At 43.4% G+C, this 17,356-nt stretch overlaps 1 protein-coding gene across 5 annotated transcripts in view; it reads right to left on the bottom strand.

Moving 5' to 3' along the window:
- The window catches only part of tenm2a (teneurin transmembrane protein 2a), a 282,137-nt gene that overhangs the window by 85,215 nt on the left and 179,566 nt on the right, over window positions 1-17,356 (bottom strand). For 4 of the 5 annotated variants that reach the window (XM_028008949.1, XM_028008947.1, XM_028008948.1 and 1 more), the window contains one exon: window positions 5,219-5,425. The exons of the other annotated variant lie outside the window; for it this stretch is intronic. In XM_028008949.1, the coding sequence (XP_027864750.1) occupies window positions 5,219-5,425 (207 nt within the window). The remainder of the gene's footprint in view (window positions 1-5,218; window positions 5,426-17,356) is intronic. 5 annotated transcript variants of the gene reach the window in all.

The raw sequence follows: 17,356 nt of genomic DNA, 5'->3' as shown, positions 1-17,356 counted from the left end.
GGGGGGGGGGAAGAAGCGAAGAGCCGCCGCTGAAGCCTGACCCACTTTATTCGGTCCAAGGTCTCCCCAGCGACTGGGGAGGAAGAAGAAGAGGAGGAGAAAGGAGAGACTATATAGCAAGTGAGCCGGTGCGTTTGGCTCAGGCTAATCCCTGGAAGTCCATTATTCTCGCCAATTCGACGAAGCGCCTCGCCTCGCCCGTCGGAGGAGCATTAGCCTTCCGGCTAACCTGCCTCCCCGTGAAAACCCCCACTTGCCCACAGACACACACTTTCAGTGCGAGGCTCGCCACACCATATTAATCTCACAGTGTGCGCCTGTGTCTGCATGCAAGTGTGTGGCCAGCTGGCAGCGGGAAGCAACCGAGGCAGTTTGTTTTGCAGCCCTGGATGAGCAAACTGTTTATTGACATTTTCTGTGGTTAACAGAGAGAAGTCACAGAGCATGGATGCGTGCGTGTGTGTGTGTGTGTGTGTGCACACAAAAACGCCCATTCAGCAGATATAAAGCAACCGCTCTTCCCTCCATCCCAACTTTCTGTAGTTCTTCAGGAGAAAGACAAAAAAAAACAAAAAACTGCAGCCTTCATTGTTTCCGCCATGCACCTTCCCTCCCTGCTTTTTGCTATGCAGCCTGTGTTTAAAGGTGGTATATTCCCATGTGCCGCTGCTTCCTGTGTCCTCTGTCAGAGAATGTCACACGCTCCTCATTTGTCATTCTTCTCAGAGCTCACAGGATGAGCAGGGAAGGAGAGCTTGAGGTGAAAACTCAGAAACTCCTACGTGCTGACAAAAGGGGTTTATTTGTCACATGGATTTTTCTTTACTTTTTTTTTTTGGGCTTTATCCTAAACAGACGAATGAGCTCATATTAACATAAAGGCATGAAAAGAAAGATGGAGCCAAAGACATACATTTACACATGTACACACACACACACACACACACCAGTATACATACACAACCGCCTCTGCCTTGGCTAGTCATCTTTGTCTAATTAGGAGGCAATAATCCGCTAGAGAAGAGTCATCAAATTCAGCCAAAAACAAACACTGCATGAACACACACACACACACAAAATTGCATGTTTGCATTTCGGCCCCCCCCCATCGCACACGCGTGCATGCATGCAGCATTTCCACACATCCCACCGTTATGCAAATGTCACCCTTACATAAGCGCCATTAAGAAGAACACCATTAGGCAGAAGAAGCAGAGGATTGTGTCTTTGTTTTCCTTTGTTTCTGCAGATTTGTTTCAACAAAGCCATTAAACATTCATCGCTTCTGCAGCGACTTGAGGTGGCTTCCCTGGCAAGCCAGATAGCTAGCCACTTCAGAAGAGGCACGGAGTTAAAAATAGCCGCGTGTTCCCCATGCATAATGAATGGCCAGAGACTGCGCTAACGCGAGCTCTTTCCAGGAGCGATCTGCCACGCTCCGCTTGGCCGTCTCTGCGCCCCCGAAGCCCCCCCACCACCACCCCGCCACCTACGCAGGCGTTCCGAGGAGGGAGCTGTTCCCAGACAGGTGCTCCGAGCCAGACAGTATTCCCACGTAAACACCCACGGACCAGTTCCCAGAGGACAACGACGTTCTGTTCCCGTTCGCTCTGACACGCTTCGCTGGAAACACAAGTCGGGTCTGTCCACCTGTTAGCTTAGGTAATGGCGGACCGCTTTAGTGGAACACACACGTGCAAACAGCATGCGCCTTCCTGAGGATTATCTCGCTGTGGTCAGTTTCTGCCTGGCTTGGTAAGGCTCATTTCCTGCCCAGCATCCCCTCTCCCCGTGGGGCAACGGCTAACACACACACACACCCCGGCGCTTTTGCAGCACGTGCAGACGCCGTTTTCTAGGTGTATGTTTTTCCTCTTCGCGCCACCCATCTCTCCAACCCCCCATCACCGCCTCTGCTTACATGCCCAGGGTGTGCTTATGTAGTGCCAGACCGCCACTCTAAACTCATTTAGGTCGATTTTAATGGATGCCCAAAGCCAAGAACTTTCTCCACACCCATTAGATCCGCAGCAGTCCTGTCTGGGAAACACGGCAATTTGCAATTTCATCTTAATGTTGCTCTCCCTCCAACCAAATATCGCTCCTTCACTCTCTAAGCTCTCATCAGTTAACTCTCTTCTTTTCCCTTTCCATTTCTTCTCCACATCTTCGACTTCCAATGCATCTCCTTTTCAGTCACTTTCTCCGCATGTTTTTCTTTTTTTTCTTTTTTTTTGCCGCCGTGCTTCGGATGCCTCTCGTCTCGCTCTCCTTCTGTTGCTTTTTTTCTTCTTCTTCTTCTCTCCTCCATGCGAGATGTCTCATTAAACAGCTTCAAAAGTCAAAGTTTGACTTTCTCCATCTCTGCTCCCATTTGCCTCTTTGTGGCTCCTTTTCGTGCTTCTCTATAAGTTTTTTTCTTTCTTTCTTTTTCTTCTTCTTTTCCTTTCGCTCGCCGGCTGCGCGTACGTGCTGAAAGAAGCGCCCCAGAACACAAAGTGTGGGTGTACGCGAACAGGAGCGAGAGGAAGAGAGACTGAGGCCTGCGAGCCTCACTCTCCCACTTTGCCAGAGTCTGCCATTAGGGTGTCAGTGGCAGAGTGAATTTATTTGCTGTGCGGTTACTGGGCTAATGATTGATGTTGCCCCAGCAAACAGTAAACCAATTAGAAGGCTGATGTAACGTCATTTTAAAAGCCTCCTAATCACGTTGCTCTTGAACCTGGGACCCGGGCCTTCCCTAATGAAGATTTATACTGGATCAAAGGAGAGCCTAACGCCATTAACAATAGATTGTATTCCACCAAAAATCACATTAGGACTTCTCTGCCCGCCCCGCTCCCTCCCATCAGGCCTCTGCTAAATATATCTGCTGATTACAAGTGCAGATGCACAGAGGGACGGAGCAACGATGGCGAGGAGCGGGAAAGGGGAGGCGGAGAGCCCGAAAGTTGGCCCCCGCAATTTGTTTAGGATAAATGCTCGTAATGACGAATGAAGTCGTCGCTGCGGATGCTTTGCCCGTGCGTTTGAGCGTGCCAGGCAGGAAAACCGTGGCAAGGCGCCGATACGCCTGGAACTACCAGCAAGATCTAGTCTGGTGACGAACTGAAACACTCTGAGCCAGGGAAAGTAACTAGTTTGTCTCTGCAACACTGATCCTCCTCCCGGCGCTTAGAATTCATCATCCCCTTACCTTTCGCTTTCTGATGGATTATTAATGTCATATGCAAAATAAGGACAAGCACACCAGCTCACTGGCGTCTGTATAATGCTGAGGAGCGGGAGGGTTGCCTTACCTTGCATCATTATTTTCTCAGGTGATGGTTTTAAAAGGTGGCAGGGCGACATTTTAAAAAGGCAATACCTTTAAAAGTCAACTAGTTTTTGTTTAGAGTTGTCATAAGAGACATGCAAAAGGCCAAGGCAAATATCAGCAAATATTCAGGATATTTTTTTTTCAAAAGTTTTTTTTACTTTTTCCAAATCTAAATACCGTTTTCAGTTAATGCATTTTGGGGGTGCTGTGGTTAAGCACAACCCACAAATGGAGGCCTTAGTCCTCGACGCGGCTGTCACAGGTTCGATTCCCGGCATCTCTTCCTCCTTCTCTCATTACCCGCTTTCCTGTCAATTCACTGTCAAATAAAGGCCACTACAGCCAATAAAACTTAAAAAAAAAAAAACAAGGCATTTCATTCAACGTACTGCTTGGTTACGTAAGTTTGGTGTCCAAACATTTTTTTCATGGCCATGTCATAATACATTGTACTGTATATTTTTGTACCATTCAACAGTAAACCAAGCATGCAATGTTATAATTAAAGAAATAAAGTGGTCATATTTTTGTGTCATGTATATATCATTGCATCCAAAACTTGCTGTTAATAAAAGAACGGCATCCAGTTCAATTCTTTTGGGATCAATAAAAAAAAAAGAAGTAAAAAAAAACTAATTTATTCTTAGCAATAAGATCAGGATTTGGGTCACCCCGTCTTTAAAAACCCTTTCTGCATTCAGCAGAGTATAATAAATTAATTAAAAGCTGATATTGGTGCAGAAATGTCTGCTTTTGAGTAAAAGTCTCTACGTAAATATAGATGAGGCCTCATTTACTAAGAGCACAAAGTGTGGTTCTTACAGGACATCTACTTTGTGTTGTGCCTTACAGTTTACATCATGAAGAAGTTTTTAGTGTCAATAAAATTAATTTAATTAAACATAAGAAAGTCTCCATCTGATTCATCCACCCGTGCAGCATTTCTTAGCTTTGCAAATACAATAAATACAAATTTACAGCGATACACTGAGCATGAAGAATGTTTTCCAACTTCAAACTTTAATAAGTTTAGCTTGAAGGCCAAATTCAACTCAGAATTTTAAAAAAAAATCCACATATTACATGTACAGTTATTCATCTTGTGGGTTGTTTTTATGCAGCCCACTATATTGGCAACGTTCGTGCAAAACATTTGTCATCCAAACCAGTTTGGTTGTTGTGTTAAATCAACCCAGAGCTGGATTTGATCTGATGCTCCATCCACAGGCACTTTATGGAAACTTTATGGTAGGAGTCCTAATGTGAAATGTGAGAACTTGAAAAATGTTCACCGACTGAACTTAGAATTGGTTAGATGAACACAATAAACAGCATAGTTTCAAGTGACATCACGACTCCTCAGTTTCACACTCCGGTGTTGTATTGTACTTCACACATTCACATTTAAATCAAACCCTAGTTTGTGTGGGTCAAGAACTTGCCATGGGATTTAGCAGCTCTAGCACAAATGTCATCTTCTCTTCCTCTTCATCTTCCTAACTAAAGTGTTCTTCTGCTTTTGCCTGGACCTACATTGTAAAACCGCTCAACTGTGATGCCATTGTCTTCTCTGGTGCTTGTGTTGCTGAAAGATTGTTCTGAAAACATCTTGACTGAAGTCTACCGATATTTGAATAAAACCTACTTCAACACATTTATTTTCTAAATAATGCAAACAGCATTCTGTTTGATTTCGAGCATTACAAACATATGCTCCCATTAGCCGAATGCAAATAAAAGCAGTTAAGCTATTAAAGCAAGGATTAGCATGTTTTTTTTTTTTCTTTTTGCAGAACGGAGGTACAATGTAAGGACAGAGGATTAGGATTGGCTATGAATGCAAACACAAAACATATGGACAGGTAAAGAGAAATGTGGTGGATTGGAGCACTGGCTTACCCGTGGAGGCGGACTGAGCCCGGAGCAGGTACGAGTCATCTCGGTGGGGCTCCAGGTGGGAGTGGGTGGAGTTTTTCTCCAGCAGGGGAACCTGGCATTCCCTGATGGGTGGGGACGGACCGGGGGAGGGGTGATGAGGGGCAGACGAGGAGGACGGGAGGGACGGTGGGAGCAGGGTGGAGGAGGAGGTTGGAGGGAGTGGGCGACCTGGAGGGTGGAGGGGACAGGAAGAGAGGAAGATGTTAGACAAACCAGATGACTGACTGAGTGATACGAGGGTCAGGGGTCAAAAAGGCAAAATGAGATGCGGACATTTTGAAGGGTATGAAGCGAAATCCTTTAAAGGAGCAGTTAATCCAAAAAAAACAAAAAACAACCCCCCGCCCCATAAAAAAAAAAAGACCAAAAGATGAATATCAAACGAGAAGTGAGAGAAATTTATGAGAGAATTCCTGTTTCAAACAATTAGGACATTTACTATTGTTTGGCTCAAATCCGAGATTTCTAATGTGAACCCGCTCGATCTACAGTAGAAAAATCCAACTTAGCATCAAGAATCACAATGCAGCTTTTATGACACCAAGTCATTCAGTGAAGCAAATTTTCTTTTTCCAGACCTTAATAACAGGAATGTGAAGCAGGCTCTATCCAAATTCAAAAACTTGACAAGCCTGATTTGAAATAGTGTAGTTATAAAACGCATTAGCCGTCTTTGATTCTTCTCTTTTCTGATGCAATGAAAAGTCAATGCATTGGTATCTTCATCACATTTTTAGGATTGTGTTTCTTTCTTCTTACCAGGCGTTTCTTTCTACTTGGAGGTCACCCTGAGCAGGCGCTCTTTCTGGCACACAAAGCCTTTTTACCCAACATCCTGCACGACATGAGATTTACCACGATAAGCTAATGCCCCAATGTTGTGTTTTCTGTTTCTCTCTGTGTTTGATTTCCTGTTTGCAGAAATATTCTTGGTTTGTGAACAGATTTCTCCCACAAACGACCTAATTCGGCCTAGCAAACGTCAATGACCAAGCGTGCGCTCAACCCCTCTGTGGGCGCAGTTTGACTGACCGTAATTACCACCGCAATTACGGATGGTCACTGGATTCGTATACAGCAAACACGGCCCAAACACTTCTCAATATCTTTTGTGAAGCTTTATATTTCCATCTCAATTTGAGGAGGATTGAAGAAAAAATATTCAAAAATTCACAAAGCAGGACTCCTGGTAGCTCCATTAATCTTCACAGCGAACACAAGGGGACACCCACTCCCCATTCACTGGACACACGGGCAGGCAATGGAAAACTTGCTTGAGGACAAATAACATTCTTTTATTTTACATGCCACCAGTAAGGCACAATGACCAAATGGAAAAACAAACAGAAAAAAACTCTACTAAGCATGATTTCTTTTACATTTTCCCTTGTTTGCACAAACATGAGCTGTCTCCCCTGTCAAATTTCACACAGTTTCATTTCGTCGCAAGTGGTGAGAAAGAATTGCTAGCGAGAACCTTCATCTACTGTTCGGTCGTCCTCTATATGTGGCTAAGACAAAGGAAAGAACAGTGGAGTCTTTAAATAGTTGGAGCCGTGGGATGCGTGGACACAATCAGGTTGTCCCATCCACCAGAGAGACGGATGGAGACAATTCGCACTACTCTCCAAAGGTTTGGAATCAAGGACAAAGACAAATCTAATAAATTCTATTTAGAGACAGCTCAAAATATAGAATAATTATGGGCGCCATATTTGCAGCTCAATCAATCAACAATATGGTAAGAATGAGGCCACTGAGTCCAGCGAATCCACTGAAGGACTCGGGTTATTAGAGCCACTAATTAGGTAGTCGACCAAAGACTAACTTCTGTCTTCTGCTGATTTTGCAGTTGAAATTATAACTTGAGGGGCTGCCGATGCGTTCAAATCACCTTGTTTTTCCTTTAAAGTTCCAATAAGTTTTCCACAATTGTTTATTCTTTCATTTGCAAGTGGACAACCTCACCCGGACACTTTTCTTTTTTTTTTTTTTCGTTTCCCCCAGTCAGACAAAATCAGTCAGAGAATCAATGATCTTTACGAAAAGGTTGCAAAATTGAGTGGAACTTCTATTTCTGAAGCGCCTCTTTTTGCGCTATTGATACTTTCCCAGGATACGGAACTGGAGCGATTTTTATTTGACGGCCTTCGCCGTGCCATTGCTGAATATTGACAGAAATGACACAAGTCAAAAATCTGCAAAAGAGCCGTGATAGATGGCGGACCTCTCCAGACGACTGTGCGATATTGCTCGCATCAGGGAAAAACTACCTGGTCGAGGAAGGGAGGGAGGGACAATCAATGCAGACATCATTTGAGAACCAAAACATTGGGACGTATTTGTTGGCTACCTTCCTCGATTGTCCCACGTCAAAATGAAACACATAAATCTCTGACATATCTACACGCACGAGTCTCTGTGTCCTCCTTTCCTTCTGCGAAGAACTTTTGGAGAGGAACAGAAGCGGACCGGTACGCTTCTGTCCTTGCTGTCCGAGCCGCTCCACCTTGGAGCTTTGCATCGTGGAAACCAGAGCCAGGATCGATCCGCAGCCCCACGCTAACTGCACCCCAGAGAGACGCCCGCCTTGTCTTCTGTTTAGGTATGTGCGTGTGTGTCTTGGTGTTCGTCTGGGCGCGTGCGCGTGCACTGTGTGCGTGTATTCGGTCAATCTCATCAGAGCAAACAGAGAAAAATGGATAAACAGTGGCAAAGCAAACACTGCAAGCTGACAGGAGCGAAAAGGAGATGGAAAAGCTAGGAACGGTGGGAGACGGATGAGGAGGTGTGAAGACGTTAAGGTCACAGGAGTATCTAAGGGAATAGAGAAACACAGAAATATAGAAATACTGAAGAAGAAGAAAAAAAATCAGCGAGAAGGCAAAAAAGAAAAAAAGATGCCAGCCTGGAAGATACACTATATTGCCAAATGTATAGGCAGATCTTTACACATGAATTTAAATGACTTGCAATTCTTTAACATATATGCCTTACTGCCTTTTCGTTTTGGGTTTTGAAGAATTCTCTTAAGGGGCCTGTAGTGCCAAATGCATTGATAAAGCCTGTTCAATACCCTGTTAAAATATCCATGAATTCTTAGAACCAAATAATATTACTGAATATCTTTTCAGTCCCTCCAGGATTTCATATTTGTGGCACTAATTTGGAAATACTTGCGATACATGCGCTTATTGACGACAGTAAATGAGACTTTTTATTACTCGCTGTATAGATCAAGGTCTATAATCTGACATCAAGTAAATCCGAGGGAGCTGTTTAGGACAAGTAAGAAGGTTTTTGACAATTTTTGAGAAAAATCTGCAATAAACTCCCAATTATTAGTGCAAAAAAGTGCGGACATTTGTTGATTTTGTCTGAATTTCCGTGATAATTCTTAAGAAACCGGAGGGACTGATTTATATAATTTGGCAGTAAGCAGATTAAAAATTGTAATAATATTTAAGCACACTTAGTGTTCAGTCTAGAATCAAGAGGGTTACATAAAAAGCTACGGTGGGCCGCATTTGGCCGACGGGCCTTGAGTTTGACGCATGTACCTTAATGTGTTTGTCCTTGCCCACTTCGTAGGTAAAGCAGATTTAACCTTATGGCATCGCTGTCCACCAGGTTTATCAGAGTGTTCATGGGAATGTTTGTCCACTCTCCCAGGCGCATAGGTGAGGTCAGACGCTGACGTTGGATGAGAAGACGTGGCTTCCAGTCCTCCTTCTAATTAATCCCAAAGGTTCTGTGAGGTTGAGCTCAAGGCAGTCAGATTCACTCTACACCAAACTTGTTCATCTATCTTTGTGGCCTTTGCTTCGTCTAATTTTTCTCATGCGAATGCAAGTCAGAAAATTAAAAAGCAAAAAAAATATGTTTTGGTATGCTTCTTTGCTGGAACCACGGGGCAAACGCAAAATCTCGACTTCATCCTTCATCCACCAAAACTTAGCACAATGCAGTCAGGTAAGGTCCCACACCTAAACCAAGTTTGTAATCCCAGAGAACTCGTCTCGGTTGCTTCAGCGTATGATAGCTGCATGCACAACACCACTGGAACACTTTGCACTGCATTTCCTGTGATGTAGAGTGTGCCTGGTGTTCCTCAGCTTATCTCAAAGATTCAAGACGTTTACAGATCTGTAGCTATTCCCTCTGCAGAAAGTTGTTGATTTGTGCGAGCTGCGCACCTTAGAATGAACTCCACTTTGTCGCAGAGTTGCTTCTGTTATCACTTTCCTCAACTTTGTTTAATATCTAGACTCCCCCGGCCCCCATGCCATCCTAATGAGCCTATCGAATTGAGCTTCTGACAGCGACCCAGTCCTTATCCGTTTTTATAAACATCGTCTGAAATCTTAGGTCCTCGATCTTACGCGGATGCGTTTATGGAAGTCACTGGAACCTTTTAATTCAGCAATTTGGACAGGTGTCCCAAAACGTCTGGCAATTGGAAGGAAAAGCATTAGAGGAAGCAATAAGAGGGAGCTGACCAAGGAGAAAGCAGGAGGGAGGGGGAGAGAAAAAAGTGAATGAGCTATGGACAAGCATGGAGAAAAAGTTGATCACTCAGTCCTCAAATGATGTTGGGAAAGGATTTTAGCTATTTGCATATTTCACGCGGCCCATAATGGGGCTATTGGTGACAGCAGGCGATGAAAAATGCCTCTGTTTAAGACTGTTTTACTGCTGTTGCTCGGCTTTATCACAACTTTGTGAGTCTGGACCCAGTGCACGGCGAGGCTATGTGTATGCGACTGTAGTTATTAATATTTTAAATCACTTTAATTACAAAAAAGGAAAAATTGCACTAGTTGGCCAAAAGCAATTAAGGGAACTTTAATCTCCTTAGCAATTATGCTGTGGGGCATCCTTAACGCAGTCATTTCTGCCCGCTACATTTCTAGAAAGGTCAGTGAAAATTGCTTTGTGTTATTAGAACAAAGACTTGGCAATGAGCTCACTGGGTTCTCTTGACAATTTGTTCACCGCCATCCTTCAACCGCCTCCCCGGCCATCTGTATACAAGCTCTCGGGCCTCCACTCCGTTGCCCGTTGTCTCTCGCTCTCAGAACCCGCCGTTCTCTCGCAAGTGTTGATTGGTGCGAAAAAAAAGAAAAGAAAAGAAAAAAAGAAGTGTGTCATGGGGTGGGGAAATCAGAGTTTCTAGCACTGCGCTAAAAGCACGAGAATCCCCTTGTTGAGTCGACAGTGAAACAGAATCATCCTTAGTTTGGGGGAGCAAGCCCAAGCTTCTGTCAGGGAAGAGTCGGGTTTGCCTGTTGCTTCGTTCAAGTGCTTTCCTGATCGTCGTTCCCTTCTCGCTTTGTTGTCTTCTCGTTTCCCCAAACCTGTCCTTCCCTCCTGGCTCAATCTGTCCATCTGTCCGGCCCATCTGGCTGAGGTGAAGAGCGCTAAGCCGAAGAGAGGAGAGTGGAGTAGAGCGAGGGATGGAGCGACAGCTGGAGCCCAGTCAGACAAGGAGAAACAAATTACCCCTCTAACGAGAGTCATTCATCATCTCTTCATCTCTCCCCACCCCACCCCACACTCTGTCCCTCTCTCTTCTTCTTCTTCTTCTGCTTCTTCTTCCACACCTCTCTTTAAGATGCAGAGCACCTGGATGACAAAAACCACATCCGCCACAAGGCTCTTCTCGCCACTGCTCTTGCATTAGCTGCAACTTGTGCATCTAGTACGGCTTCCAGAGATAATATGGTCGAAATCAGGAGGGGGTGGAGTGCATGAGGGTGGAGGTGGGATGGGGTGGGGTGGGGCTGGGGGGTGGAGGGGCTCAACATGATAAGGCTGATGTGAAATGATTGAATGAGCAATGCATCGAAAGGGAGAAGACACATACCCACACTGGCACATGGAGAGGCTCATTACCATGGCTGCTGTCATCACAGATGTTGGACTGAGGGGGAGCTGTCAGTCAGTGTGTGCGAGTCTAACTATATATGTACGCGCGCGCACGTGTGTCAGTCTTGCGTGGTATTCTGAGGGCTATTTAGACAGCTGCTGACACAATGAGCCCTTTTCTCTGTTTATCTATACAGTCCAGTCACTCTCCCCCTCTCTCTTTTTTTCCGCAAGCCTCTTCCCCCTCTCTCTCTCTTCCATTTTTGTTTTATTTAGATGTAACAGTGAATCTTGCACACCTGTTGTTGCAGAGCCTGTACGTGCAAACGACGAACGCGCGCCGCCGCCGCCTCCTCCGCCGGTGCTCGTTCGTCCCTCGCTTTTTGCCTTTTCCTCCGTAATCAGCTCGGCGGCGGCAAATGAGAGGCGCGATTAGCAAAGAAGGGAAAGGACGGCCGGGTGTATGATTCAGCAGACGCATTTTAATTAATAAAGTTGAACTGGAAGCCCAAAGACTCGATTGTATCGCCGGTTCTTCTTTCTTTGATGTGTAACAGAGCGTCTGGGATCCTCTTCTCGCCTGGAGCTCTCCTCTTGCTTGTGCTCAGTTCCTCTCTTTCATCTCGCCTGCATCAATTCATTGCTGCGCAACTAGAGGGGCCCCAACTTCCCATACAGGCAGATCCTCCATGCACACTGGCTGCCTTGAGCTGATGCTCAAGATGCCTTCCTTTGAATAGGTAAAAAAAAAAAAGGTGTTATCCACACTTGCAGCTTCGCAGTGCTCTCTGTTCTGCATTACATCATTTGCCTCTCTGACTTTGAGCATTTCCATTCGAGTTACTGAGCGATTTTCACTCGGAAACAACTAAGGCTTGTAAATCTGATCAGCACACACAAGTGCATCTTAGAAATTAAAGTGTAGAGATAACTCGGTCAGTTTTGAAATTAGGTACAACCAGCAATTTCAGCTGTCAGCGGTTCACTTTAGCAATCTTTATTTCTTTTTTAGCCTGCAGTTAACAGCCGCACACTTAAGAAACAGGGACTTGAGACTAAATTAAAAAACGCAGCTATTGAGACTTGCCTCTTTTTACAACAGGAAAGATGAGGAGCTCGACTGTGGCGCACGTTTATTGGTAAATAAACAACATGCTTTTTTTTCGTCATTTTGCTCTTGAGAGAAAGGCAATAGTTTAGCTATAAGCTGGAAGTGCAAAACTAGGATAAGGCATCAGAGGAACGTCACTAAACAAAAAAAAAAAAAACAACCAAGAGCATCACTGTGCTGCAAAGCTATAATTATCTTATCTTGATAACGTTGCCCTCATAATTGTTGAGCCAGACTTGTAATTTAAATTAAAAGGGGATTAATTACACCGCCCTCGGGAAAGGGTACAATTGAGATCCATGCCAAGGTCATCTTTTGAAGCAATAAAAGGCTCGTCGCCTCTGCCTGCGACGACTGACACTCTTGTCATCTCAGCCATGAATTCTTTAAGATTTCCCTTTAAGCAGTTCTTTTTTTTTTTTTTTTTTTACCTGCAAGCTTTCTGTAGCTTAATAAGGCCCGTCTGTCGCCAAAGCCATAACGGCGAAGGCCGTGAGCATGTCTATGAGATGCGTGTCTGATCCGGTCAGTCGGAACGTTGTTTTCGGATCTCTGAGAACTGATGAACAAAAAGTGCAAATGTTGCGTTAACAGCATCTAAAGCCTGAAACCAGACATGTTTCTTGCTAGGTAATGACCACAGCGAGGGGGAATTCACTCTGAAGATTAAAACATGACTGAAATGCTTTAAAATAAAAGCAAAGGTTGCTACAAATTCTTGGAAGGTAGTATGACGTTGTATCAGAGGACTTGCTGAATACCATGGTTACATATTTTTTCTACTCTGCCTCAAAGATCAGGGGGTGACTGATTGTCTTAGTTAGTTATTTTTGCTTTGGAATTAAGTAATACTTTGTGTTGATCTTTGTGGAACTATGAAGAATTTCCTGTAGATGCACTTTCAACTTTGAACATAAAAAAATAAATAAATTCTTCTTCATTAAAAAAGTGAGCCAGCAGGAATCAACGTGCTTCCCGTGTGGCAGTGAGGCAAATGAAATCGTAACACTGTTGATTTAAAAACAAAAAAGAGCATAAGTATTAGCAGTGACGTGAAAGGATTCAGACAAGTATCTGGGGAAAGAAGCAACTCTTTAATTACCATATTATCCAACGCTTCTGGCCTTTTAAAGGCCTGTTGCTGTGAATTAGTCTCCTACCGTTCATTTAGATCGGGGTGGGATGAGTCGCGTCGCGTTTCACCTCCTCACTAACGGGACCCCGTCAAGTTCTGCTCAGTGAAGACGATGAGGCCGACCCATCGTCACTCAAACTCCTGAACATACAGTACAGACCAAAAGTTTGGACACACCTTTTAATTCAATGAGTTTCCTTTATTTTCATGACTATTGACATTGTAGATTCACACTGAAGGCATCAAAACTATGAATAACACATGTGGAAATATGCACTAAACAAAAAAGTGTAAAACAACTGAAAATACCCCTTATATTCTAGTTTCTTCAAAGTAGCAACCTTTTGCTGTGATTACTGCTTTGCACACACTCTGCATTTTCTTGATGAGCTTCAAGAGGTCGTCACCTGAAATGGTTTTCACTTCATAGGTCAACCTGCCCTGTCAGGTTAATAAGTGGGATTTATTTTTGCCTTATAAATAGTCATGAAAATAAAGCAAACCCATTGAATTAGAAGGTGTGTCCAAACTTTTGGTCTGTACTGTACATGTCTTAGTTTGCTCGTTAGCAGCTTTATTACAAAAAAAAAGGTTGAAATTTGAGTTGAACTGCTGCTCCCCTGTTCATTCTCGTGTCTCTTATTTCCCAACTTTGAATCGCCCTCATTAGCGGTCATTCTACAGAGCCTGCAAAATCTTTTTACACACGCAAAAACGTATCCACACAGACTAAGATGAGATTTGTGTGTACATTTATCAAGGTGAATAATGTGCAATGGGAGTTTTTTTTTGTTCTTTTTCTTTTTTGTGCTGTTCCAGGATGTTCTTCATGTTCGTCTCCTGGTTCCTCACTCAAGAGTCTGTCTTTTTTTTTCGATAAGAGGAATAAAGAGGACAAACCTGACCTGACACAAAGCAGTACACGCAACCTTTACACCCCGGCGGACAAATGCAGTCCACGATCTATATGCGTGTGCTAATTGAAACATGCCTCCCTGTTGTATGCAAAGGTGTGCGCGCGTGTCTTTCTACTTCTTTTGCAGCTGGCTACAGCATTGGGATGCCACAGCACACTCGTGCTGTCCACTGTCGGAGATGCCCACTGTGTGACTCGGGGCAACCGCGGTGGCTGCATTACCATATAAATTACATCCATGTTGTTGCTGCCGCTGAGGATTGATGGTATTGTTATGGATTCTACGCGTTGGACCCTCATTGAAAACAATCAAACGAAAATAGCCTCCTCTCCCGTAAATACAAAATACGCGCACGGGCCTTTGGAGCAAACACACTCGCCTAATGGCGCGCGGCACGCATACATCGTACGGCGCGCGGGAGAACACATAAAGCCGGAAAACCTTCAACCCAAGGTGCAGATGGAGAGGCACCTATCCTCTCAAGCTTCCATTACCTCTGAACAGCTGTCTAATGGCTGAAAGGCGCCCGGACAGAAAGAGGGGAAACGTTGGTGTATAAAGGTCTCTGTGTTCATTTGCATGTGTTTAAAAAAAAAAATGGCTGTGCACATCAGCTTTCTTTTTGTTTTTTTACTGCAGTACTCTTAACTAGCCTGCCACAGTTCCAACACAGAAAAGAAGTCTCTTAGTGAGCCAAAAGATTCATTGTAGATGCATATAGCATCGCACAAAAATAACACCACTCTTCCTTTCCTAGTGAATTAGCAAAATAAATTAAATTGGTTGTGTTTCTAGGCACTGATCCAACTTTGAAGCACATTTCACACATTTTCAACAGGGCTTTCGGAAGGCCATTTCAGCAGCTTAATGCTATTTATACTGCTTTTATCCAATCAGAAAAACTGATCTAATGCAAGCTTGGGGCCATCATCCAGATGAACATTCAATTGTGCTTTAAGTGTATAGCTGTTGATTTTAGATAGAGTAAAAAATGTCTTCTTCCTTTGTCATTTTCCCACTGTCCCTCGCAGAAAAACAGCCCCACAGCATGATGCCACCACCACCATGTTTGGCAATCGGTAGTCTGTCTGTTGGTTTGAGACCTTCATCTTGGCTTCTCCACACATTCAATTCAGTTTATTCACATAGCAGCAAATCAAAATAAAGGCTACCTCATGTAACTTTACAAAACAAACTGGTCCGATTTACATACAGATACCCACATTCTTCTTGTGACCAGGGCAGAAAGACCAAGGTTTTTCTTGTCTGACCATAACCTTTTCTCCAGGATGTGACTTTGACTGAGGTTAGCTGCTAAATTGAGTCGGTTTCTTTGTGGCTCCATAAGTTCGGAACCAATTCCTGTTTCGTGGGGCGCAGTTTGGGTCAGATGGTTGAAACTTTAACTGAGCTGGGTACTCCAGTGATCCTCAAATACATCTGAAAAGTGCTTCAAGAACAAGCAAGGCAGGCGAACATAATGGGTTCTGGACAGGCCAGTCCATTGAAATGAGTTTTACAGATATCGCCCAGATCGAATGTCCAGAGACAAGCTGGGTGTGATGTCTACTGCAATCACATGGTTGATGTGCTAAGGGACATTTAACCAAATATTTGAGTCTGTATATTTTATTTTGATCATCTGAGTCAGAGCAAATTGAAAATATTTATTCGGATTTATCGCCTAATTAAGAGTTTTGTATGACAACCATGTCCTTGAGTGCATCTTTGCCAAAAGTGTCCATTTAAAAAAAAAAAAAAAAAGTGAAATGTTTATAAGCATTTTTTTTAAAATTTGAAAATAAAATGACTATAACCGCGTTCTGTGTTGAAATGTTACGGAAAACAAAAACAGAGAGCTGTCTTTCTTTCATTTATGACCAGAGTGCTTTCATATTTTGTCACCTGCAGTAAAGGTGAAAGTTGACACAAGGAAAAAAAAAAAAAAACACACCAGAAAATAGATATGAATGACGACACGAACACAACAAAACAGAAACCTTCTGCAACTTTTGACATGGCTTGATAAATAATTAAGATTTTAAGAGACCAGAGTGAAAATTGGCATTTGTAATTTTCACTTACAAATCTGAGTGAGGATGGAATATTTGGAGTTTTTCCATAACTCAATATGCAGATTGTTAAGAGATGTGATGAAGAAAACGCCTGATAATAACAATTAAAAAAAAAAATGCAGTGGGCATTTTCTAGGAGAGATTTAGCATTGTTCGGTATTAAAAAAAACAAACAAAATGAAAGTGTTGCACTATCTTAATGGAAGTCTGTTTAAACCCTGGTATGATTAAAGTTAAATCAGAGATTAAGATGAAGCTGGAAGAGACGTCTAATGAAGTTTGAGGCCAGAATTACTCAAGAACAAAAAGCTCGTGGCGCTGCTCCAGACAATTCCAGGGATAAACTCTTAAGAGTTAGTCACTGAAGCGCAAATCAGATGTTTACTACAATTACAGACACCCTAAATTTACTGCCCGATTATACTCTACAACAGCAATTCACTGGTGGGTAGAAAATACAGATACAAGGACCACAATTCAGAGGAAAGCAGAAAGACAAAGACCAGCAAAAACAAAACAATCATCCAACATGAGAAAACACAGTCATCAAGAGTCAAATGCATATGGAATTGCTCATAAAAAGGATTATAAACTCGAGGGCTTCCAGAAACCACAAGCCTAAAGTGCAACAGCAGGCTGTATAGATACCCGTGCCTTCACGTTCACACACAAGCATGGGTATCCACGTAAATACCTATTGAACATAGCAGGGCGCCTCTGAACCACCTGCCAATTGCTGCAGTTGTTACGGCAATATGGTTCGGCACAAAACGTGAGCGAAAACTGGAGAAAAACTGAAAAAAAGAGAAGAAAATAGAAACGGAGGGCAAGAGATCCACGGGAGGAAGAATGCAAGCAATTTAAAGAACATTGGTCTGGTGTGTGGATCTTTTGGTTTGCGGTGTTGTGTTGTTAAATGCCCTGCGACTGTATGATATGCATCGACGCGAGTTCACCGATTATTAATTGTCTGAAGTGGCGTGATGTAAATCA

This window comes from Xiphophorus couchianus, chromosome 23 (genome assembly GCF_001444195.1).
Source record: "Xiphophorus couchianus chromosome 23, X_couchianus-1.0, whole genome shotgun sequence".
Classification (NCBI taxonomy): Eukaryota; Metazoa; Chordata; class Actinopteri; order Cyprinodontiformes; family Poeciliidae; genus Xiphophorus; species Xiphophorus couchianus.
This window is presented reverse-complemented; position numbering and strand designations above follow the sequence as displayed.